Raw genomic sequence first — 24,752 nt, forward strand, 5'->3', positions numbered from 1 at the left:
AATTATTTTAGATATTTTTGACAAAGTGTATCACCATAAATTTCTCAGCCGTCTATCAACCGATTTGGGTTCTTAAGGCCCCAAACGAAAGCTACTACATCCTAGTAGAACGCTATTGAATTTTTTTTGATTGGACGTTCGGTTACCGAGATATCTTTCAAAGAGTGCTAGGGAGTAGTACAACTTAATTATTTTAGATATTTTTGACAAAGTGTATCACCATAAATTTCTCAGCCGTCTATCAACCGATTCGGGTTCTTAAGGCCCGAAACGAAAGCTACTGCACCCTAGAAGAACGCTTTTGAATTTCATTCCGATTGGACATTTTGTAACCGAGATATCTTTCGGGGAGTACTTTGGAGTAATACAACTTAACTTTTTAAGAGGTCTTTGACAAAATGCTTCATAATAAATGAATCAGCCGTGTGTCAATCGATTTGAGTTCTCTCAGCATCAAATGAAAGCTACAGCATCCAAGTAGTATGCTATTAAATTTCATGCCGTTTGGACATTTTGTTTCCGAGATATCTTTCCACGAGTACTAAAGAGTAATGAAATTTACGCTTTTGAGAAATTTTTGATAAAATGTATCATAATACATTTCTCAGCCGTTTGTCAACAGATTTTTTATGATCATATTTGGTTACACAAGTTAGTTATACATGAAAATGCAATTGCTGTGGAAGTAAAATGACCACATAGACATCCCTCGCTTAAGAGTAGAAAGCCTTTTGATTTTTCTTTGACATCCCTTATACTGAACTGTAAACTGTAAACAAAGAAACGTTGTTAATAAAAGTTGTTCCTTTTCTCTGGTAGCACGCGTTTCGAGATATTTGCTCATTCGTTCCGAATTGTTCGTTTACGGGTTAATCCGCGGTACGCTGCGAAGTGCTCTGCCAACAGGTTGTGGACCCAGGGTTCGGTAAAGTGGACGGAATTCGCGAAAGACTGGTTCCCGGAGGAATTGCGTTATTTTTTCTCCGACGTCGTTCTGTGGCTGTGCTGCGCGAATAGAGGAAAGATGGCCGACAGTGTGAAAGTCACATTCGCCAAATTGAACGGCAGTAATTACGTGTCATGGAAATACCGTATGATGACCATGTTGGAGCGGGAGGAAGTTTGGCACGTAATCGTGGATCCGAAACCGGAAGAAGTAGACGAGGCATTTCGCCAGTGGCAGAAGGATGATAGGAAGGCCCGCACCACCATCGCCTTATTCGTGGAGGACAACCAGCTCCGGTTTGTCAAGAAAGCGACGTCAGCGAGGGAGATGTGGCATAACCTCAAAACCTATCATGAGAAGGCCACTATCGGAAATCAGGCACTACTGTTGCAACAGCTGTGTGCACTGAATCTCAGCGAGGGCGGCGATGTGGAGCGGCACATTGAAGAAACGGAAAATCTCTACGAGCGACTGGATAACGCCGGGGTGGAATTGAGCGAGCTGCTGCGTATTATTATGATGCTGCGGAGCTTGCCTCCATCATTCAACAGTTTTGTCACGTCTTTGGAAAATCGGCCGCAAGAAGATTTGACGATGGATTTGGTCGTGGCTCGACTGCGGGACGAATGTCAAAAGCGGGCAAGTCAACCAGGAGCCAGCGGAAACAACGAGAAAGCTTTGAAGACAGAAGTGAAGCCGAGGAGTGACAAACGGAAATGTTTCTTCTGTAACATGCCAGGCCACCTGCGAAAGAATGGACTACCCGCTTTGCGCGGAGCCACAGTTGATCAGCAGGAGTAAATCAATTTAATTTTGTATGGCGAAATGCATCTAAACTTGAATTACTTGAAATACAAAGCTTTTCCCGAAAAAATATTTGGTAGGCTTAATAGTGGTCACCATTGTGCACAACCACTACCAAATATTTTTTCGAATAATGTGTTCCACTTTGAAAAATTTGCCTTTAGATGGTATTCGCCATACAATATTTTTTCGATTTACTTTTAGCGATTTTTCGCGCATAGAAGCTAGCGCCACATTGGTCGATGCGGAGAGTAGGAAAACAGCCGATGTAGTTAATTCATTGCCGGAAGTTTCTGGCAACGAAGAGAAATGACAACGTTAATCAAGCTGCGCCTAAATCCAGCGAGCAGCAGGCGAAACAGGCTCAGGCGGAGCCGGAACCGAAGCCGAGACCATCGACCAGTTCGAGCACGGTGCAGGGCGCTGTGTGCTTCATTGCCGGAGGAGCGATTCCTGGAGCCTGGACGATAGATAGTGGCTGCACCTGCCATATGACCAACGATCGTCAGTTTTTCAACGAGTTTCAAAGGGACGTCGTGGTCGAAGTGACGCTTGCTGACGGTACCACAACGAAGTCAGCAGGCTGTGGTAACGGAGTACTGTTTGGCGTGACTGGTGATGGAAAACGCATTGCAATCAGACTGGAAAGTGTTTTGTACGTGCCGACGTTGGAGGGCGGATTGATTTCTGTTCGGAAACTGGCTCTGAAAGGATTCGCAGTTGTGTTCCAGGTTGATCGCTGTGAGATCCGAGCGGCGGATGGAGCTGCCATTGCAGTTGGCGAAACGGTTGGAAATCAGTATAAACTCAAGACGGCGGAGCAGTGCAAAGCGGTCATGGCTGACAACCACAGCGATCGATGCCAGCACACCTGGCACAGGCGGTTGGGCCATCGGGACGCCAGCGTACTGAAACTAATCGAATCAAAGGATTTAGCCAATGGATTGGACGTGAAGGACTGTGGTCAACAACTTGTCTGCGAGTGTTGTCTTCAAGGGAAATTGGCACGGAGTCCATTCCCACCGGTCGTCGAGCGCAGTTCCAAGCAGCCTCTGGATTTGGTCCATAGCGATCTATGTGGGCCTATGGAACACTCGACACCGAGTGGCAACAAGTATCTAATGACCGTAATAGACGATTACAGCAGATTTTGTGTGGTGTACCTCCTGAAATCGAAGGCTGAGGCGGCGGATAAGATTCGTGAATACGTGCGCTGGACTGAAAACGTCTTCGGTCGGAAGCCACGAGCTATCAGGACGGATGGCGGAGGTGAATACACCGGGCACGAATTGCTGAATTTCTACAAGGCAGAAGGCATCGAGACACAGTTCACGGTTCCCTACTCCCCCCAACAGAATGGGGTAGCGGAACGGAAAAACCGTTCTCTACAAGAGATGGCCAATTGTATGCTTTTGGATGCCAATTTGCCAAAGCGGTACTGGGGAGAAGCGGTGCTCACCGCAGCATACACACAAAATCGGCTGCCATCGCGTGTCGTCGAACGTACTCCCTACGAGATGTGGACTGGATCGAAACCGGATCTTACTCGGTTCCGGGTATTCGGATGTGCTGCTTACGTCCACATTCCACCCAAGTAACAATGACAGCTGAATAACAGCTTATTCAGCCAAAATTTTCAAAATCTAGCTTGAGTGTGCTTTATTTGTCTGTTACACAGTAACAATGTTTGTTGGGCAGACAGCAAAAGGAAGAAGTTTGATCCCAAAGCACAGAAACTTGTATTCGTTGGCTACTCGGATCACCATAAAGGATTCCGATTTCTTGATCGTGCAACGGACAGAATCGTGATTAGTCGTGATGCTCGTTTTATGGAGTTGGCGAGCGTATCGGAGCAACAGGAACCCGACGATCTGCAGGAACGAGTTGCTGGCCAGGAGGAGACATCTGATGGTGACTGCGAAGTGACAGCGAATGGTGGTGAATACGAAGCGGAAGTGATTCAAGAAGAAGCCGGTAGTGAACGATCGGTATATGAGGACGCTGATAATACGGACGAAAGTGATTTCTTCGGATTCGAAGACGAGAATGAACTAGAAGCAGAAGAAGAAAATCCCGAAGGTGAAGTGTGCTTGAGAAGATCTGATCGACAAACTCGCGGAGTTCTACCAAAACATTTTGAGAACTATGTGGTTGGACTTGTGCAACATTGTGAAGAGCCAGACGATTTCCGGCAGGCTTTGGCCATGCCTGAATGGAACACTGCAATGAAAGATGAACTGAAAGCCCATGAACTGAACGGAACATGGGAACTCGCGAGTTTGCCGATTGGGAAGAAAGTGATTGGTGCCAAATGGGGTTTTAAACTCAAACGTGACGAGACGGGTAAAGTGATCAAGCATAAAGCTCGAATTGTTGCGCAGGGCTATACACAACGTTTCGGTGTAGATTTCACCGATGTATTCGCTCCGGTTACACGGCAAACAACTTTGCGTGCGTTCCTTGCAATTGCGGGGAAACAGAAGTTAATCCTGAGGCAGTATGACGTAAAAACAGCTTATTTGAATGGTTCTTTGGACGAGGAGCTGTACATGCGTCAGCCCCCGGGATTCGAGGCTAGCGGTCAGGAGGAGTTGGTATGCCGCCTCAAGAAGAGTATATACGGCCTGCGTCAATCAGCGAGATGCTGGAACAAGGCTCTGGACAGCGTGCTTCGTGACCTCCGGTTCCAGCAGTGCGAATCAGACCCATGTCTGTATGTGCGGCGGAGTGGATCGACCACCGTTTATCTACTGGTGTACGTAGACGACCTTATTATTGGGTGTACGGACAAGGACGAGATTCATCGCTCTACGTGACAAATTCGACATTACCGATCTTGGACCAGTACGATTCTTCCTGGGCTTCGAAATAGAGCGAGAAAGCGGTTACTATTCGTTGAAGCTCACTTCGAACATCGAACAATTGGCTGCCAAGTTCGGAATGCAAAATGCGGCGCCAGTGAAGACTCCGATGAATCCGGGGTATGTTACCGCTAATTGTGACAGCAAGAAATTTCCAGATGTGAGCCGTTATCGTAGTCTGGTGGGAGCTTTGTTATATCTGGCCGTGAACGCTCGTCCGGATGTATCCATCAGCGTTGGACTCCTGGGAAGAAAAGTGAGCGATCCCAATCAAAGTGACTGGGCTGCAGCTAAGCGAGTACTCCAGTACTTAAATACAACGAAACACCATAAGCTGAATTTCGGTCCGGGCCAGGATTGGAAGTTGGTAGGCTACTCGGACTCCGATTGGGCGGGTGACCAGCGAACGAGGAAGTCCACGTCCGGTATTGTATTCTTTTTCGGGGGAGGCCCCATCAGCTGGATCAGCAAAAGCCAGGCAACTGTAGCGCTCTCCTCGTTAGAAGCCGAGTATAACGCGCTAACCGTGGCGTGCCAGGAAGCCATCTGGATCAGGCGTTTGCTGCAGGAGCTGGGCGAGCCCCAAAGTGAAGCGACGACTCTTTTTGAGGATAACCAGGGCTGTATATGCTTTGCGAAGGCGGTCGAGTGAAGCACATCGAAACAAAAGGACATTTCATCCGGGAGTTATGTGAACGCAAGACCGTGGTACTAACGTACTGCCCTACAACCGAGATGGTCGCCGATGCGTTGACCAAGCCCTTGGGACCATCGTTGCATATCAGATTTGTAGAGCGGATTGGACTCGTGTCTTAGTGGTAATTTAGGAGGAGTGTGGAAGTAAAATGACCACATAGACATCCCTCGCTTAAGAGTAGAAAGCCTTTTGATTTTTCTTTGACATCCCTTATACTGAACTGTAAACTGTAAACAAAGAAACGTTGTTAATAAAAGTTGTTCCTTTTCTCTGGTAGCACGCGTTTCGAGATATTTGCTCTTTCGTTCCGAATTGTTCGTTTACGGGTTAATCCGCGGTACGCTGCGAAGTGCTCTGCCAACAATTGCATCAAATACATAAAAGCTACTATCTCTTTGTAATATTTGAGCTTAATAAACAGTAGCAAAAATATCACGGAATGTATGTAGGAAAAGCCTTTTTTTATGATCAAATTTGGTTTCTCAAGGAGCTCTGCATGAAAATGCAATTGCATCAAATATATAAAAGCTACTATCTCTTTGTAATATTTGAGCTTAATAAACAGTAGCAAAAATATCACGGAATGTATGTAGGAAAAGCCTTTTTTATGATCAAATTTGGTTTCTCAAGGAGCTCTGCATGAAAATGCAATTGCATCAAATATATAAAAGCTACTATCTCTTTGTAATATTTGAGCTTAATAAACAGTAGCAAAAATATCACGGAATGTATGTAAGAAAAGCTTTTTTTATGATCAAATTTGGTTTCTCAACGATCCGAGGCCCGGAGGGCCGAGTCTCATATACCAATGAACTCAGCTCGACGAACTGAGCAAATGTCTGTATGTGTGTGTGTGTGTGTGTTTTTTTTTTTTTTTTTTTTTTTATTCTAGGAGTCCAAAAATCTTCTAAAGACGCTGTGTGGGATTCGAATGTGCGCCTACCCACTAAAAACACTCTCCTAGTTCGCCTCCACCTTAAATTCCCCTCCGGTACCACCATGCAGTATTTCTTCGGAGGGGAGGCGTTATGTGCCTTGTGCACCATCACCAATTCGTTATCCTAGTTTTCTTCATGCTATGCGCACCGCTTCATTAGTATGCTGTTAATATTACAGTATCGCCACTAAGCGACATGCATGCTATTTTTCAAATTTGTTATTCTAATTCGTTCTTGGCCTTTCGGCTCCTGTTAGCTTGTTATTGCTTAGCGTACCGCCATTGAGCGGCAAACTCTATGTTAGTACCACAAATTTGTTATTCTAAAGCCACGCTGAGTTCATCGGCTCCTACTGATGTGCCCCGAAGAACGATGCCCTCCCGGTGCCGCCCGAGTGCCAATCAGCACTCGAGGCTTCCGCGCACGACTCGGATAGTCCCCGACGGTGGATATATCCTACCCGACGAAGAGTTTCCCGACACTGAAACTTCTCCCGCAACCGACTTCCCGGGCAGATGCCAAGGTCAGTCCTGCGATTCCGGTTGGAGACGGCTTCCGGTTCACAGGCGCCCTGACGACCATGCTCCGGTGCTTCTTCCCGATCGCTCTACTCTGACAGTCCCCGGCGGTGGATCTGTATTACTCCGACAGAGAAGTCCCCGACGAAAGACGTTCTCCCGTTACCGCCCGTGTGCCATTGAGCACAATGACTTTACGCGGACTACTCGGATACTCCCCGGCAGTGGATCTATCCTACTCCGACAGAGAGTTCCCCGACGTAGGAAGTTCTCCCGAATACCGACCGAGAGCCAGTAAGCTCCACACCTTAATCGCTCACGACACCGGTAGTCCCCGACGGCGGATCTACCACACGCGGACGGAACTACTACGCTTGCCCCGGATTGTCTCTACGATCATTCATTTGCTGCTCTCGCCATTTCCGCTGGAGAAACGACATTATCTTTACCACCGCAGCATTCACCGCGTTCCAGCAGGCTTCGTCGCGGCACATTCTAGTCACAATGTTGTCGGCCCTTATACCAGCACCGCAGATTGCTGTCATCTCGCTGCGCTCCACAGTGAAACGTGGACACTCGAAAACAACGTGTTCCGGCGATTCCTCGACATCTCCGCACTCAGGGCAGAACGGCGACCCTGCGTGTCCGAATCGGTGCAGGTATTTCTTGAAGCAGCCATGACCTGACAAGAACTGCGTCAAATGGAAATTCACTTCCCCATGATCTCTGTTTACCCATTCTACCAAATTTGGAATAAGCCGGTGGGTCCACCTTCCCTTCGCTGTGGTATTCCACTCGTGTTGCCACTTCGCCATCGTGACGACTCGCGCTGCCTTCCGAGCTCCTCTAGCGCCCCTGGCCTCGTAGCACTCTTTGTCCTCTTCCAGAACGAAGACGATAGGGACCATTCCGGCGATCACGCACACCGCATCCGATGATATCGTGCGATAGGCGCTCGCCACTCTCATGGCCATCAGTCTGTGCGTGCTGCAGAGCTGAACGCGATTCCTCCTAGTTTTTGTTGCGGTCGCCCAAGCCGGACCAGCGTACCTTAGGATCGATGTGGACACGCTAGCTAGTAACCGCCTCTTGCTACTGCTGATTGCCGAGTTGTTCGGCATGATCCTCGACAATGCTGTGATCACCTTTGCTGCTTTTCCGCAGGCATAATCGACGTGGCTATTGAAATTTAACCGGTCGTCGATCATAACGCCGAGATGCTTTAATTCCCGCTTGGAGTCTATGGCATGTTCCCCGACTATGATTGCAGCCTTCTGCACCACCTTGCAGTTGCTGATCAGCACCAGCTCCGTTTTCTGGTGGGCTATGGATAGTTTCTTCCTCTGCATCCAGCTCTCAACAGCATCTACCGCCTCCGTAGCAAGTATCTCCACTGCTTCTAGGGACTCGCCAACTACCACCAACGTGATATCGTCCGCGAATCCGACGATTTTGACGCCTGTCGGTAGCTGCAGTGTCAGCACCCCGTTGTACATTGCGTTCCACAACGTCGGACCTAGGATAGACCCCTGTGGGACGCCTGCACTTATCGTGACGTTCTTTTGCCCTGCACTAGTATGGTAGCACAGAGTCCGGTTTTCGAAGTAGCTACTGAGAATCCTGCAGAGGTAATCCGGAACCTTCATCTCGTGCAGCGCTGTAGCGATGGCTTCCCAGCTTGCGCTGTTAAATGCATTCTTCACATCGATCGTGACGACGGCACAGAAGCGGTTACCCCGTCGTTTTTTCGTCCTTGCTTTGTCGGCTGTAGCAACAACCGCCTGGATAGCATCTATCGTTGACTTCCCTCTTCGGAATCCGAATTGCATCCCCGACAGACCATGCTCTCCTTCCGTGAAAGTTGTCAGCCTATTGAGGATGACTCTTTCTAGCAGCTTGCCGAGCGTATCCAGCAAGCATATCGGCCGGAATGAACCTGGTTCACCGGGTGGCTTGCCTGGTTTCGGTAGCAGTACCAGTTTTTGCCTTTTCCACTGAGACGGGAAACACCCCTCATCTAGGCAGATCTGCAGAGATGTCCGGAACATATCTGGGTTGGCCTCGACAGCTGTTCTCAACGCTATGTTGGGGATACCATCCGGGCCGGGCGCCTTCTTCGCCTTCATTTTCTTGGCCGCTGCTATCAGCTCGTCGTTGGTGATACTCACTCTCTCCTCGCCTGTATGGCCGTATGGAGTCGGTGGCCATATCGTAGGCTCGTGTTGAGGGAACAACCCTTCGACGATTACTTGCAGCTTCTCTGGGCATGTCTCAGCGGGTACCGCTGGGCCTCTGATTTTGGCCATCGCCACTCTGTATGCATCTCCCCATGGATTTGCATCAGCATCCCGGCACAACTCCTTAAAGCTTGTTTTCTTGCTCCGCTTGATCTCCTCCTTCAGAGCAGCTTTTGCGGCTCGCAGCACTACTCTACGTTCTTCTCTCTCGCCGTCGGTTCTAGCTCTTTGCATTCGTCTCCTGGCTTTGAGGCAGGCTTTCCTGAGGTCCCGAAGCGCTTCATTCCACCAGTATGCCGGACGACGTCTATGGTTCGGCTCGAACTTTCTAGGCATGGTTGTGTCGCACGCACGCACCAGCGCTGCCGTTAGCTCCTCCGGCCTTAGATTCGATCCCGGATCTTCTCTTCTGAGAGCTTCGACGAACAGCTCCTTGTTGAACTGCTTCGTCTTCCACATTCGATCGCGAGGTTGACTGCCAGTTAGTGTACTCCCTGGCCGTGATCCAATACTATACCGGACCTCCTGGTGGTCGCTGTGAGTGTATCCGTCGCAAACTCTCCAGTTCATGTTTCGCGCCAGCACGGGACTACAGAAGGTGATGTCGATTATTGATTCTCGACCATCCCTTCGGTAGGTGCTGGTGCTTCCTACGTTGGCCAAGTCCACGTCGAGCTTTGCTAGCGCTTCTAGCAGAACACGCCCTCTTGGGTTGGTGAGGCGGCTGCCCCACTCAATCGCCCAGGCATTAAAGTCACCGGCGATTACGACTGGTCTCCGGTCGGCTAGCTTGTCGGTTATCTCGTCTAGCATCTGGTTGAACCGTTCTGTAGTCCACCGAGGAGGTGCGTAGCAGCTACAAACAAAAACTCCGTTAATTTTGGCGATCACGAAGCCTTCGTTTGCCTGGTACACTACTTCCTGGATGGGATACTTCCCCATCGTCCATATAGCAGCTGTCTTCGCCTTATCTGCGATCCAGTTATCGTCTCCAGCTGGTATACGATACGGCTCAGAAAGGATAGCCACATCGCACTTCGACTCCGATACGGATTGCCACAGCAACTGTTGTGCTGTGTCGCAATGGTTGAGGTTTAGTTGAGTTACCTCCACTGCGGTTTAGTACCTCTCGCCTGCTTAAAGGCCGGACATCTAGGGCCTCCCGTCGCGTGTCTGTTGCGACTTTTGTCGACACAAAACAGACATCTTTGCTCGTTGTTGCAGTCTTGCGCCTTGTGACCTTCCTGACCGCACCACCTGCACAGCTTACTCCTGTCGATTCCTTTGCAGTTCCGCGCCAGGTGGCCGTATTCCAGACACCTGTAGCACCCTTCCGGTCGCTGGGAGAACCTCAGTGGGCAAACTGAACAACCGACTTTGATTTTGCCGATTGTCATCGCTTTGTTGGCTGCGTCTACTGGAAGCTTTATCGACGCTGCCTGCGTTCCAAACGGTCCTCTTCTCAAGCGTACCGTCATTTCCACGCCTTCCAAGTTACATTGATCCCTCATGGCGAGTCGCACTTCCTCCTCGGTGGTGATCTCGTCCAAATCCTTGCATTGGAGCGTCGCTTCGGGACACATGGCTTTCACGTGCACCTTTTCGCCCATTACTCTCTCTGTAAGCTCTTTATACGCTGAGCTTCTGTTTTTCGAGTCTCTTTTCAACTCGAAGATCATGTCTCCTGCTTGGGTTCGTCTGATCTTCTGGACGTCATCACCAAACTCCTTGAGTTGCGGATCCGTTCTCATGGCCCGCAAGACGTCGGCGTACGTGTCTTCGCTGGTTTTTACGATGACCGCTTCACCTTTCTTCCTCCTCCTGATAGGTTTTTGCGTTTTAGCGCTATCCTTTTTGTTTCTGTCCTTCCTGTTCCGGACTTCGCGCCAGGGGGAATCACCCTTTCCGCCGCTAATCACTTCGTTCGTCGGTCTTGCATCCGCATTCTTTTGTTTTTTGGGTGCTGCGAGCCTTTCATCTCCAGGTGATGATCTGGTTCTCTTTGGGGTGAATGCTGGTGTGCTATCCATCCCCAATGGCTTTCCTTTCGTCTTGGTACCTCTACCGGGGGCTGTTCCGGTTTTCGCCTGTTGTAGGACCGCTGCTGCCAGGGCGTTCTTAGTCGCCGCCAACTCGGATTCAGCAGCTTCCGCTCTCTGTATCAGCCTTCTCCAGTCTTTGATGGCTGACCCAAGGCTACCTTGGATCCTTGCAACGAGGTCCTTGATATCCTTGTGCACGTTGTGCCTTTTGTCAACGAACTCACGGAGTTCGTCCGCTACAGTTTTCGCAGCTTCCACCTTTGATTGTTTTGGAAGCACATTCCATGCGCTTCGCAGCTGCCGTTGCTGCTGCTTCTCGTTCTGTTCTTGTTCGCGCTGCTGTTGGTCACACAGCTCCTGCTCTCGCTTCTGCTGCTCGTGCAGCTCTTGTTCCCGCTCCTGTTGCTCCAGCTGCTGTTGTTGCATCTGCTGGTTCTGTTCTGTCGGCGACCTCGCCAGACCGCTTCTTGCGAACGGATTCTCCGCACCTTTGCCGTTGATGTTGTTGTTGTCGTTATCTTTATCCATGCTTTTCGGGTCCCCCCTCCGAGCCGCTATCTCCACTCGTCGTAAGTAGTCGTCTATTGATCTCATGGTTGTCTATGTAACAGGGAGGCCATGATAAGGTTGTCACGGTCCTTCATGGGGTACCGTGATCAGAGCCGATCGACGCTAGTCAGGAATCTTCAACTGAGCCTACTTTCCACCAGCTAAGGTGGCGAGTTTTGAACGTACTAGGAGGCCTGCCACGGTTTTAACGGGACGGGGGCAAACGTACCATTAGCCCAAATGCCGTTTCAGAACGGTGTCACCCATTCTTAGTAAGGAAGTGGAATAATACGCAAACCAGCTCCATAGCGTCGTGTTGATTAAATCCTTGTGAAATCCTAGTCTTTGCAGCCAGTATACCGTAATTAGGACCTAACTGGTATCGGTCCTAATGTGCTCAGCGGCACGCCTTCTTTTGAGCCACCTATGGAGTTAGGCGCTCGGTCACTTTTCCACCTCCTAGAGGGTGTAGGGGGCAGAGAAAGTGCCAACTGGTGGTTTTTCATTGGCGCTAGGGAACAAGCCCCTAGCTCCCACCTCCTGTGTGTGTGTCCTAGTGTGTGTGTGTGTGTGTGTGTGTGTGTGTGTGTGTGTGTGTGTGTGTGTGTGTGTGTGTGTGTGTGTGTGTGTGTGTGTGTGTGTGTGTGTGTGTGTGTGTGTGTGTGTGTGTGTGTGTGTGTGTGTGTGTGTGTGTGTGTGTGTGTGTGTGTGTGTGTGTGTGTGTGTGTGTGTGTGTTTGTGTGTGTGTGTGTGTTTGTGTGTGTGTGTGTGTGTGTGTGTGTGTGTGTGTGTGTGTGTGTGTGTGTGTGTGTGTGTGTGTGTGTGTGTGTGTGTGTGTGTGTGTGTGTGTGTGTGTGTGTGTGTGTGTGTGTGTGTGTGTGTGTGTGTGTGTGTGTGTGTGTGTGTGTGTGTGTGTGTGTGTGTGTGTGTGTGTGTGTGTGTGTGTGTGTGTGTGTGTGTGTGTGTGTGTGTGTGTGTGTGTGTGTGTGTGTGTGTGTGTGTGTGTGTGTGTGTGTGTGTGTGTGTGTGTGTGTGTGTGTGTGTGTGTGTGTGTGTGTGTGTATGTATGTGTGTGTGTATGTGCGTTACAAAAAAAGTCACGCACGTTTCTCAGCCGTCTGTCAACCGATTTGAGTTCTCTTGGAAGCAAATGAAAGCTACTACATCCTAATAGAACGCTATTGAATTTTTTTTCGATTGGACGTTTGGTTACCGAGATATCTCTCGAAGAGTACTTATGAGTCATACATCTAAACTTTTTAAGATTTTTGACCAAGTGTATCATAATAAATATTTCGGCCGTTCGTCAATCGATTGGAGCTCTCTTGGCACCAAATGAAAGCTACAGCATCCTAGTAGATCGCCCAGAAATTTTATTTCGATTGGACATTTGGTTACAGCACAGAGAACAGACATCCAGGCTAGAACAAATTTCATCCAGAAAGTTGTGTAAGGATTTGAATCTTCACTTGAGTGAGGTTGCAAACCAATACACGATGACAACACTAACGCCGCCAAACACCATATTGCCACAGTCAGTGGTGAATTGAAACATTTCAAGTGGTGAATAAAATTAGCATGGGAAATTAATCGATTGCAGCGCCACGCATAAAAATGTAACAAATACATACATGCGACACATCAAACTGCGGCATTCTGGATAACCTGATGAACAGTTAGCAAGAAAACAGTCTCAGACCATATCCAAGCCGGTAGTGTTCCGGAACCGGTTCCGGGTGTCCCGCCGGAAGTGGCCAAATATAAAAGTGAACCAAATCCATGCATGCGACACATCAAATTGCGGCAATTTCGATAACCTGATGGACAGTTAGCATGAAATCAGTCTTAGACCATATCTGAACCGGTAGTGTTCCGGAACCGGTTTCGGATGTCCCGCCGGAAGTGGCCAAATATAGAAGTGAACCAAATTCATGCATGCGACACATCAAATTGCGGAAATTTCGATAACCTGATGGACAGTTAGCAAGAAAACAGTCTCAGACCATATCCAAGCCGGTAGTGTTCCGGAACTGGTTCCGGGTGTCCCGCCGGAAGTGGCCAAATATAAAAGTGAACCAAATCCCGCCAGAAGTGGTCAAATATAAAGTGAATGAAGTCCATGCATGCGACACATCAAATTGCGGCAATTTCGATAACCTGATGGACAGTTAGCATGAAAACAGTCTCAGACCATATCTGAACCGGTTGTGTTCTCGAACCGGTTCCGGATGTCCCACCGGAAATGGCCGTATATATTGACAAAACTTTTGCATACGGCACATCAAATCACGGCTTTTTCGACAATTTGATGACCGGTTATTGAGGAAGTAGGCTAAGACCACATTATGGACTGTCAGTAGTGCCAAAACTAGTTCCAGGTTTCCCTCCGAAAGCGGCTAAATATAAAATTGAGCCAAAACCAATACCTTTTTTGATAACCTAATAAACTTTAGCAAGCAAATAGGCTCAGACTATTTAAGAGACTATCGGTAGTGTTCCGCAACCGGTTCCGGGCCGGAAGTGACACCAAACCCATGCATGCGATAGCTCAAATCACGGCTTTTTAGGTAACATGTTGAACAGTTGCAAGAAAATAGACGCAAGCCATATCAGTGTGTTACGGAACCGATTACGGGTGTCCCACCAGAAATGGTCAAATGTAAAAGAGAACCAATGCATGCGACATATCAATGACTTATTCAGTAACAAGATAAACGGTTAATCAACAAATAATCTCAGACCATATTTGGGAGAACCGGTAGTGTTCCAGAACTGGCGACAAGACGAGTAACGCGTCGCAAGTGGTAAAATAAAGAAGGGAACTAAACCATAGCGGCGTTTTTGATAATCTGATGGACGGTCAACAAGAAAATAGTCTCAGACTACACCTAGAACTTGTAATAATATTTCGGAATCGGTTGCGGGTGTTCCATCGGAAGTGATTCAATAGATGTGAACCAAAATCACGCATGCGATACATAAAATCGCGGCTTTTTCAAAAATTTGCTGAACGGTTAGCAAGAAAATAGCCTCAGATCACATTAAATTTCGGCTTTTCAAGTAACCCGATGAACAGTTGACAAAAACATAGTCTCAGACCATATTTGAGACAACCGGAATCGGTTGCAGGTGTCCCGCTGGAAGTGATCAAACGAAAAATTTTACAAAACCTATGCAAGCTGCACATCAAATAGCGGAATTATAAAGGTGAATTATAAAGGTGAACAAGCTTTTTTGAAAGCATGTAAACGTTGGGTAAGATTATAAGATTATATATGCAAGAGAACAAAATCGTGACCAGAGCGATCTCTTCACATCACACCATTTCAGATTCCTGCGGTGTAATGTATAGAAGGATGGATCAACGTTTTATGGAAAAAATATAATTTAATCGCATCAACACTTTGTACAATTTTTCAATCTTCAATCTCCTTATGCTTCTAAAATTACTGCTCACAATTTGGGTGCGGCTGGTTGAGCCCTCACTTTTCTTATTGCGATTGAAATTTGAAAGGAAATGAAATTCAAGAATTTGAATGCATTTTTCTCGTATAAAGGTCAAATTTTACAAGAATCATGTTACCAATGATAATAAAATATAGCCTAAAGTGTGCTGAAATAAACATTGGCGAAGATCACAAAGTGATCTGTGATTGCGAATAAAGTTAACCTTCTTCATGCATTATCTGAAGCTCACCCCGCTGCCGTAGTGGATCATAATGACCCTTATACACGACTAGGGTTAAGGTGGTCAAGCAGTCAACTGAGAGGTCTGATATTTTTCAGCTTTGTTTTGCTGTTGAACATAACATCGGCATATGTATCATCAATAAGTTTCGAAAATCGATGATGGCTTTGTTAAAATTGTTGCTTTTCTATATGAAGTGTTTTCAGGATTCAGGAAACGGCTAACGTGGAAGTAAAGTTCATGAGTACATATTCGACGAGAAAGGCACTATCACCACTAGGTGGATTAATCTGGGTTTTTATGATCAAATTTGGTTTCTCAAGGAGCTCTGCATGAAAATGCAATTGCATCAAATACATAAAAGCTACTATCTCTTTTTACCCTTCTTACACCCATAAGAAGGGTATAAATACCGCTTGGAAAACCGACTTTCGATCCGAGGCCCGCAGGGCCGAATCACATATACCAATCAACTCAGCTCGACGAATTGAGCAAATGTCTGTATGTGCGTGTGTGTGTGTGTGTATGTGTGTGTGTATGTGTGTGTGTGTGTGTGTGTGTGTATGTTACAAAAAAAAGTCACTCACGGTTCTCAGCCGTCTGTTGACCGATTTGAGTTCTCTTGGAAGCAAATGAAAGCTACTACATCCTAGTAGAACGCTATTGAATTTTATTTTGATTGGACGTTCGGTTACCGAGATATCTTTCAAAGAGTGCTAGGGAGTAGTACAACTTAATTATTTTAGATATTTTTGACAAAGTGTATCACCATAAATTTCTCAGCCGTCTATCAACCGATTTGGGTTCTTAAGGCCCCAAACGAAAGCTACTACATCCTAGTAGAACGCTATTGAATTTTTTTTTTTGATTGGACGTTCGGTTACCGAGATATCTTTCAAAGAGTGCTAGGGAGTAGTACAACTTAATTATTTTAGATATTTTTGACAAAGTGTATCACCACAAATTTCTCAGCCGTCTATCAACCGATTCGGGTTCTTAAAGCCCGAAACGAAAGCTACTGCACCCTAGAAGAACGCTTTTGAATTTCATTCCGATTGGACATTTTGTAACCGAGATATCTTTCGGGGAGTACTTTGGAGTAATACAACTTAACTTTTTAAGAGGTCTTTGACAAAATGCTTCATAATAAATGAATCAGCCGTGTGTCAATCGATTTGAGTTCTCTCAGCATCAAATGAAAGCTACAGCATCCAAGTAGTATGCTATTAAATTTCATGCCGTTTGGACATTTTGTTTCCGAGATATCTTTCCACGAGTACTAAGGAGTAATGAAATTTACGCTTTTGAGAGATTTTTGATAAAATGTATCATAATACATTTCTCAGCCGTTTGTCAACAGATTTTTTATGATCATATTTGGTTACACAAGTTAGTTATACATGAAAATGCAATTGCATCAAATACATAAAAGCTACTATCTCTTTGTAATATTTGAGCTTAATAAACAGTAGCAAAAATATCACGGAATGTATGTAGGAAAAGCCTTTTTTTTATGATCAAACTAGCTGTACTCGGCAAACTTTGTCTTGCCTACTGCGTTTTTTGACGTTTCAAGTTTCTAGTCAAGACCAAGTCCCTGGTCGAAAGATCAATTTTCAAAAACTCTCAATTTTCCATGTTTTTTGGCTCATAAACCTTCCTTGGGTGAAAACTAACAGAACAAAACTTAGACGATCAAAATTGGACCTTCCGTTCGCAAGTTATGCGCGGTCCCACGTATGCCACTGCATTTTTATATATATAGATTTGGTTTCTCAAGGAGCTCTGCATGAAAATGCAATTGCATCAAATATATAAAAGCTACTATCTCTTTGTAATATTTGAGCTTAATAAACAGTAGCAAAAATATCACGGAATGTATGTAGGAAAAGCCTTTTTTATGATCAAATTTGGTTTCTCAAGGAGCTCTGCATGAAAATGCAATTGCATCAAATACATAAAAGCTACTATCTGTTTTTAATATTTGAGCTTAATAAACAGTAGCAAAAATATCACGGAATGTATGTAGGAAAAGCCTTTTTTATGACCAAATCTGGTTTCCCAAGTTAGCTCTACATGAAAATGCAAGTGCATCAAATATATAAAAGCAACTATCTCTTTTTAATATTTGAGCTTAATAAACAGTAGCAAAAATATCACGGAATGTATGTAGGAAAAGCCTTTTTTATGACCAAATCTGGTTTCTCAAGGAGCTCTGCATGAAAATGCAATTGCATCAAATACATAAAAGCTACTATCTCTTTGAAATATTTGAGCTTAATAAACAGTAGCAAAAATATCACGGAATGTATGTAGGAAAAGCCTTTTTACCCTTCTTACACCCATAAGAAGGGTATAAATATCGCTCGAAAAACCGACTTTCGATCCGAGGCCCGGAGGGCCGAGTCTCATATACCAATGAACTCAGCTCGACGAACTGAGCAAATGTCTGTATGTGTGTGTGTGTGTGTGTGTGTGTATGTGTGTGTATGTGTGTATGTGTGTGTGTGTGTGTATGTGCGTTACAAAAAAAAGTCACGCACGTTTCTCAGCCGTCTGTCAACCGATTTGAGTTCTCTTGGAAGCAAATGAAAGCTACTACATCCTAGTAGAACGCTATTGAATTTTTTTTCGATTGGACGTTTGGTTACCGAGATATCTCTCGAAGAGTACTTATGAGTCATACATCTAAACTTTTTAAGATTTTTGACCAAGTGTATCATAATAAATATTTCGGCCGTTCGTCAATCGATTGGGGCTCTCTTGGCACCAAATGAAAGCTACAGCATCCTAGTAGATCGCCCAGAAATTTTATTTCGATTGGACATTTGGTTACAGCACAGAGAACAGACATCCAGGCTAGAACAAATTTCATCCAGAAAGTTGTGTAAGGATTTGAATCTTCACTTGAGTGAGGTTGCAAACCAATACACGATGACAACACTAACGCCGCCAAACACCATATTGCCACAGTCAGTGGTGAATTGAAACATTTCAAGTGGTGAATAAAATTAGTATGGGAAATTAATCGATTGCAGTGCCACGCTATTGCCACTTCTGTTGCCGATTTCAAAAGACCGTTAAATTCCTTACACAGTTCCAGAACTGGAGTTGGATGTCTGTTCTCTGTGGTTACAGAGATATCTTTCGAAGAGTACTTAGGATTTATACAACTAAACTTTTTGACATTTTTGACCAAGTGCATCATAATAAATATCTCAGCCGTCTCTCAACCTATTTGGGTTCTCTTAGCATCAAATGAAAGCTACAATATCCTTGTAAAAGGCCCTGAGATTTTATTTCGATTGGACTTTTGGTTACTGAGATATCTTTCGAAAAGTATTTCAATAAATTACTTTTTACCCTTCTTACACCCATAAGAAGGGTATAAATACCGCTTGGAAAACCGACTTTCGATCCGAGGCCCGCAGGGCCGAGTCACATATACCAATCAACTCAGCTCGACGAATTGAGCAAATGTCTGTATGTGCGTGTGTGTGTATGTGTGTGTGTGTGTGTGTATGTGTGTATGTATGTTACAAAAAAATGTCACTCACGGTTCTCAGCCGTCTGTTGACCGATTTGAGTTCTCTTGGAAGCAAATGAAAGCTACTACATCCTAGTAGAACGCTATTGAATTTTATTTTGATTGGAAGTTCGGTGACCGAGATATCTTTCAAAGAGTGCTAGGGAGTAGTACAACTTAATTATTTTAGATATTTTTGACAAAGTGTATCACCATAAATTTCTCAGCCGTCTATCAACCGATTTGGGTTCTTAAGGCCCCAAACGAAAGCTACTACATCCTAGTAGAACGCTATTGAATTTTTTTTTTGATTGGACGTTCGGTTACCGAGATATCATTCAAAGAGTGCTAGGGAGTAGTACAACTTAATTATTTTTGATATTTTTGACAAAGTGTATCACCATAAATTTCTCAGCCGTCTATCAACCGATTCGGGTTCTTAAGGCCCGAAACGAAAGCTACTGCACCCTAGAAGAACGCTTTTGAATTTCATTCCGATTGGACATTTTGTAACCGAGATATCTTTCGGGGAGTACTTTGGAGTAATACAACTTAACTTTTTAAGAGGTCTTTGACAAAATGCTTCATGATAAATGAATCAGCCGTGTGTCAATCGATTTGAGTTCTCTCAGCATCAAATGAAAGCTACAGCATCCAAGTAGTATGCTATTAAATTTCATGCCGTTTAGACATTTTGTTTCCGAGATATCTTTCCACGAGTACTAAGGAGTAATGAAATTTACGCTTTTGAGAGATTTTTGATAAAATGTATCATAATACATTTCTCAGCCGTTTGTCAACAGATTTTTTATGATCATATTTGGTTACACAAGTTAGTTATACATGAAAATGCAATTGCATCAAATACATAAAAGTTACTATCTCTTTGTAATATTTGAGCTTAATAAACAGTAGCAAAAATATCACGGAATGTACAGGGGATGGCCAAAATGTTTGGGATAGGCAACTTATTTTCTCCCACAAAAAAAATCAACATGCTATAACTTTTCATAGAGTGCATCAAAAAATCTCAAATTTTGACTGTTTGTCAAACTATTATATGTGCATCATTGGAACAAATTTGGGCTCCATTGATTAATGTTTCGCAAAGTAAGAACCGTTCGGGTAAAACACTATTTTTTTGGCAACTCATTTTTGAGTTGTCTTATCTCGGAAACCAGTAAACCGAATTGAATGAAATTTTGAACGTAAACTAACAATATGTATATGCTTCACAAACGATTAAAACATAGGTACTTTTTAAACTATGAAAAAAGTTATCATGGATTGACACTTTTTGGATTTTTCTCGAAAAAGTGTAATTTTTTTACATCAATGTCTATAAATTTTAGTGTTGATATCCAAAGATTTTCCACTTCTGTTCTCAAGTTATCTTTAATCAGATATATTAGAGCCTATTTAGATTGAAGAAAGAACACATTTAGTAATTTTTGTGTGGTATTGTAAATTTGACTTATTTTCCTCTATATGGGTAAAAATTTCAACCCGGTATAACTTAATTCGTCATGAGAAAATATTACATTTTATAACATCGAATTAAGTATCAATATATTGTTGATAAACGTTAGAAATTTCATTCAATTCGGTTTACTGGTTTCCGAGACATGAGAGTTCAAAAATGAGTTGTCTAAAAAATGATGTTTTACCCGAACGGTTCTAACTTTGCGATACATTAATCAATCGAGCCCAAATTTGTACCATTCATTTATTTAGTTCACATCAAATTCATGATATTACTGAGTCAACAATTTGGCGCCATAATACTCGATTTGCAGCTGCAGCTCTCCATCCTCGGTCACGCCCAACACTCGCCAGATCACGCTCCACCTGGTCCGCCCATCGTGCTCTCTGCGCTCCACGCCTCCTTGTACCAACCGGATGGTTAGCAAACACCAACTTTGCAGGGTTGTTGTCCGGCATTCTTGCAACATGCCCTGCCCACCGTATCCTTCCAGCTTTGGCCACTTTCTGGATACTGTGTTCGCCGTAAAGTGCAGCGAGCTCGTGGTTCATCCTTCTCCGCCACACACCGTTCTCCTGCACACCGCCGAAGATCGTCCTTAGCACCCGTCGCTCGAAAACTCCGAGTGCTTGCAGGTCCTCCTCGAGCATCGTCCATGTCTCGTGTCCGTAGAGAACCACCGGTCTTATTAACGTCTTGTACATGGTACATTTGGTGCGGGGGTGAATCTTTTTTGACCGCAGTTTCTTCTGGAGCCCATAGTAGGCACGACTTCCACTGATGATGCGCCTTCGTATTTCACGGCTCACGTTATTGTCAGCCGTTAGCAAGGAACCGAGGTAGACGAATTCTTCTACCACCTCGAAAGTATCCCCGTCTATCGTAACATTGCTGCCAAGGCTTGTCCTGTCTCGCTCAGTCCCACCTACCAGCATGTACTTTGTCTTAGCCGCATTCACCACCAGTCCGACCTTTGCTGCTTCACGTTTCAGGCGGGTGTACTGTTCTGCCACCGTTCCAAATGTTCTGGCAATAATATCCATGTCATCCGCAAAACAGACAAATTGGCTGGATTTCGTGAAGATCGTACCCCGGCTGTTGAGCCCGGCTCGTCGCATAACACCTTCCAGGGCGATGTTGAATAGTAGGCAGGAAAGTCCATCACCTTGTCGTAGTCCCCGTCGAGATTCAAATGAACTGGATAGTTCACCCGAAATCCTTACGCTGTTCTGCACACCGTCCATCGTTGCTCTTATCAGTCTAGTCAGCTTCCCGGGAAAGCTGTTCTCGTCCATAATTTTCCATAGCTCTGTGCGGTCGATACTGTCGTATGCCGCTTTGAAGTCGATGAACAGGTGATGCGTTGGGACCTGGTATTCACGGCATTTCTGGAGGATTTGCCGTACGGTGAAGATCTGGTCCGTTGTCGACCGGCCGTCGATGAAACCGGCTTGGTAACTTCCCACGAACTCATTTACTTTAGGTGAAAGACGACGGAAGATGATCTGGGATAGCACTTTGTAGGCGGCATTCAAAACGGTGATCGCTCGAAAGTTCTCACACATTAACTTGTCGCCTTTCTTGTGGATGGGACAGATTATCCCTTCCTTCCACTCCTCCGGTAGCTGTTCGGTTTCCCAGATCTTGACTACTAACTGGTGCAGACAGGTGGCCAACTTTTCCGGACCCATCTTGATGAGTTCTGCTGCGATACCGTCCTTACCAGCCGCTTTGTTGTTTTTGAGCTGGTGGATGGCATCCTTAACTTCCCTCAGCGTGGGAGTTGGTTCGTTCCCGTCCTCTGCTGCACCAACATAGTCATTTCCTCCGCTGCCTTGGTCCTCCGTGCCTACATTCTCTTCGCCATTCAGGTGCTCGTCGAAGTGCTGCTTCCACCTTTCGATCACCTCACGTTTGTCCGTCAGGAGGCTCCCTTCCCTATCCCTGCATATTTCGGCTTGCGGCACGTAGCCTTTGCGGGATGCGTTGAGCTTCTGGTAGAACTTGCGTGTTTCCTGTGAACGGCACAGCAGTTCCATTTCCTCGCACTCCGCTTCTTCCAGGCGGCGCTTTTTCTCCCGGAAGAGACGGGTCTGCTGCTTCCGCTTCTGTCTGTATCGCTCCACATTCTGTCGGGTTCCATGCTGCAGCATTACCGCCCGCGCTGCATCCTTCTCCTCCAGAACCGCTCTGCACTCCTCGTCGAACCAATCGTTTCGTCGACTCCGTTCTTTCAGTATATCGGCGAGTATACGGGTGCTCCCGATGAAGTTGAGAGATCTGCAGTTCCACGTACCGAGCTTCCAATCGCAAGTCCCTTTTCGTCGCTGTGGTCGTCGCCATTGGTATCGGTTCGCATTCTTCTCTTGTTGATTTTCCGGTGCTAGTCTTTTTTACGGCTGGCTCGCAGGGCCTGACACCAACCCACTAACCCAGGGAGCTGGGCTTACCTTCCCGGAAGCTACGGGTTCTGTACCAATGATGCGCATATAATATGTTGACAAACAGTCAAAATTTGAGATTTTTTGATGCACTCTATGAAAAGTTACAGCATGTTGGATTTTTTTGTGGGAGAAAAAAAGTTGCCTATCCCAAACATTTTGGCCATCCCCTGTATGTAGGAAAAGCCTTTTTTACCCTTCTTACACCTATAAGAAGGGTATAAATACCGCTTGGAAAACCGACTTTCGATCCGAGGCCCGCAGGGCCGAGTCACATATACCAATCAACTCAGCTCGACGAATTGAGCAAATGTCTGTATGTGCGTGTGTGTGTGTATGTGTGCGTGTGTATGTGTGTGTGTGTGTGTGTATGTATGTTACAAAAAAATGTCACTCACGGTTCTCAGCCGTCTGTTGACCGATTTGAGTTCTCTTGGAAGCAAATGAAAGCTACTACATCCTAGTAGAACGCTATTGAATTTTATTTTGATTGGACGTTCGGTTACCGGGATATCTTTCAAAGAGTGCTAGGGAGTAGTACAACTTAATTATTTTAGATATTTTTGACAAAGTGTATCACCATAAATTTCTCAGCCGTCTATCAACCGATTTGGGTTCTTAAGGCCCCAAACGAAAGCTACTACATCCTAGTAGAACGCTATTGAATTTTTTTTTTGATTGGACGTTCGGTTACCGAGATATCTTTCAAAGAGTGCTACCCGGATAAAAACTAACCATAGGGTGTTTGGTGAAAACCATTCATGCACCATACAGTGTACCAGCTACAATAATGTATATTGTAATGAAATGGTTCACTAAAAGCTTCGCACATTGTAGCTACTATACATTTACATTCGATTTTTATGTAACAATATATTATACTGTTTTTCTTACGTTTGAACCATTCACTTTTCCGAAACATTATTTTTCCGTGCATTATTAATTATTTATTCAGTTTTAGATTTTTTCCGTGCTTTGTTTTGTTGATGTTTGTGACTTTTTTGATGCAAAGGAAAGGAAAGAAAAAAATGTGAATAAGTTGAAACATAAATTTAAAAGTAAAAAGAAAATCGCGTTAAGTACTGTTCCTTTGAATCCCACTAAGAATCAAAGGAACAGTACTTAACGCGTTTTTTTTACTTACGGTTATTCCCCTAACAAGCCCAGGTTAATCATCATCATTAATTTAAAGTCAATAAAATGTTTAAATAAGTAGTAAACCAGATCTCTTAAGAACTGCAGATCCAAGAGATATGGTGGACTAGGTATGTAGAGTGCGATGAGAGGAATACGATTGACGTACTTTATCGTAGAGCCATCTTTAACATATGGACTGGACTGAATACTGAAAGAAATTCTAATATAGGTTCGTCTGTGGGTTCGCTTTTTAACCTAACTTATACTTGAATCGAACTTGACAGTTTTCCCATGAGTTGTTATGTATTTCCCCGTGTATTTCAATCTTTGGTCAAACTGGAGCCTCAATATTGCAAAAACGGTTAAGCACGCTGTAATGATACTTATGTACCTCGTCACCCACTTCATGCAACTACATTAGTGGTCTAATAATACTTAGCGCGCTCGGCATAGTTCCATCATGCCGCTCAAAGTGTTGCCACAAATAATGCTTAGTTTGCGAAACCCAGTTATCTGGCTGGTGGGGCATGGGAGCCTAAGCTTCAACTGTTAATGCAATCAGAGACTAATCAGACCTCGACTCAGACTTAGACGTGGGCGATCCAATATAAAGGGTTATCCAAAACGCTCTGGAGAATTCCCAAAGCGCATTCTCATAATGCTAGTAAGCCTAAGATGCCATTAACAGGCGGAAAATGACAAGATAATATAACATTATATGGTTTATGTAATGTAAACCAATACAACATAACAAAAGAGAACCATTCCAAAACCATTTAATTAAATGTATAACCAGTAGTGAAACTACAATTGAAAACAATATATTTACGGTACATTTTATTGTTTGAAACCATATGTGTACCATACAATGTACGGTTTATTAAA

General features: G+C 44.9%; 1 protein-coding gene across 1 annotated transcript in view; it reads right to left on the reverse strand.

Annotated features, from left to right (window-relative positions):
• Window positions 1–5,518: 5,518 nt before the first annotated feature.
• LOC134291532 (uncharacterized) overlaps window positions 5,519–24,752 on the reverse strand; it is a 32,466-nt gene continuing 13,232 nt past the window's right edge. The window contains exons 5-6 of the mRNA XM_062859415.1: window positions 10,374–11,248; window positions 5,519–5,535 (exon numbers count right to left, since the gene is read on the reverse strand). Of these exons, the coding sequence (XP_062715399.1) occupies window positions 5,519–5,535; window positions 10,374–11,248 (892 nt within the window). The remainder of the gene's footprint in view (window positions 5,536–10,373; window positions 11,249–24,752) is intronic.

This window comes from Aedes albopictus, chromosome 1 (genome assembly GCF_035046485.1).
Source record: "Aedes albopictus strain Foshan chromosome 1, AalbF5, whole genome shotgun sequence".
NCBI classification, from domain to species: domain Eukaryota; kingdom Metazoa; phylum Arthropoda; class Insecta; order Diptera; family Culicidae; genus Aedes; species Aedes albopictus.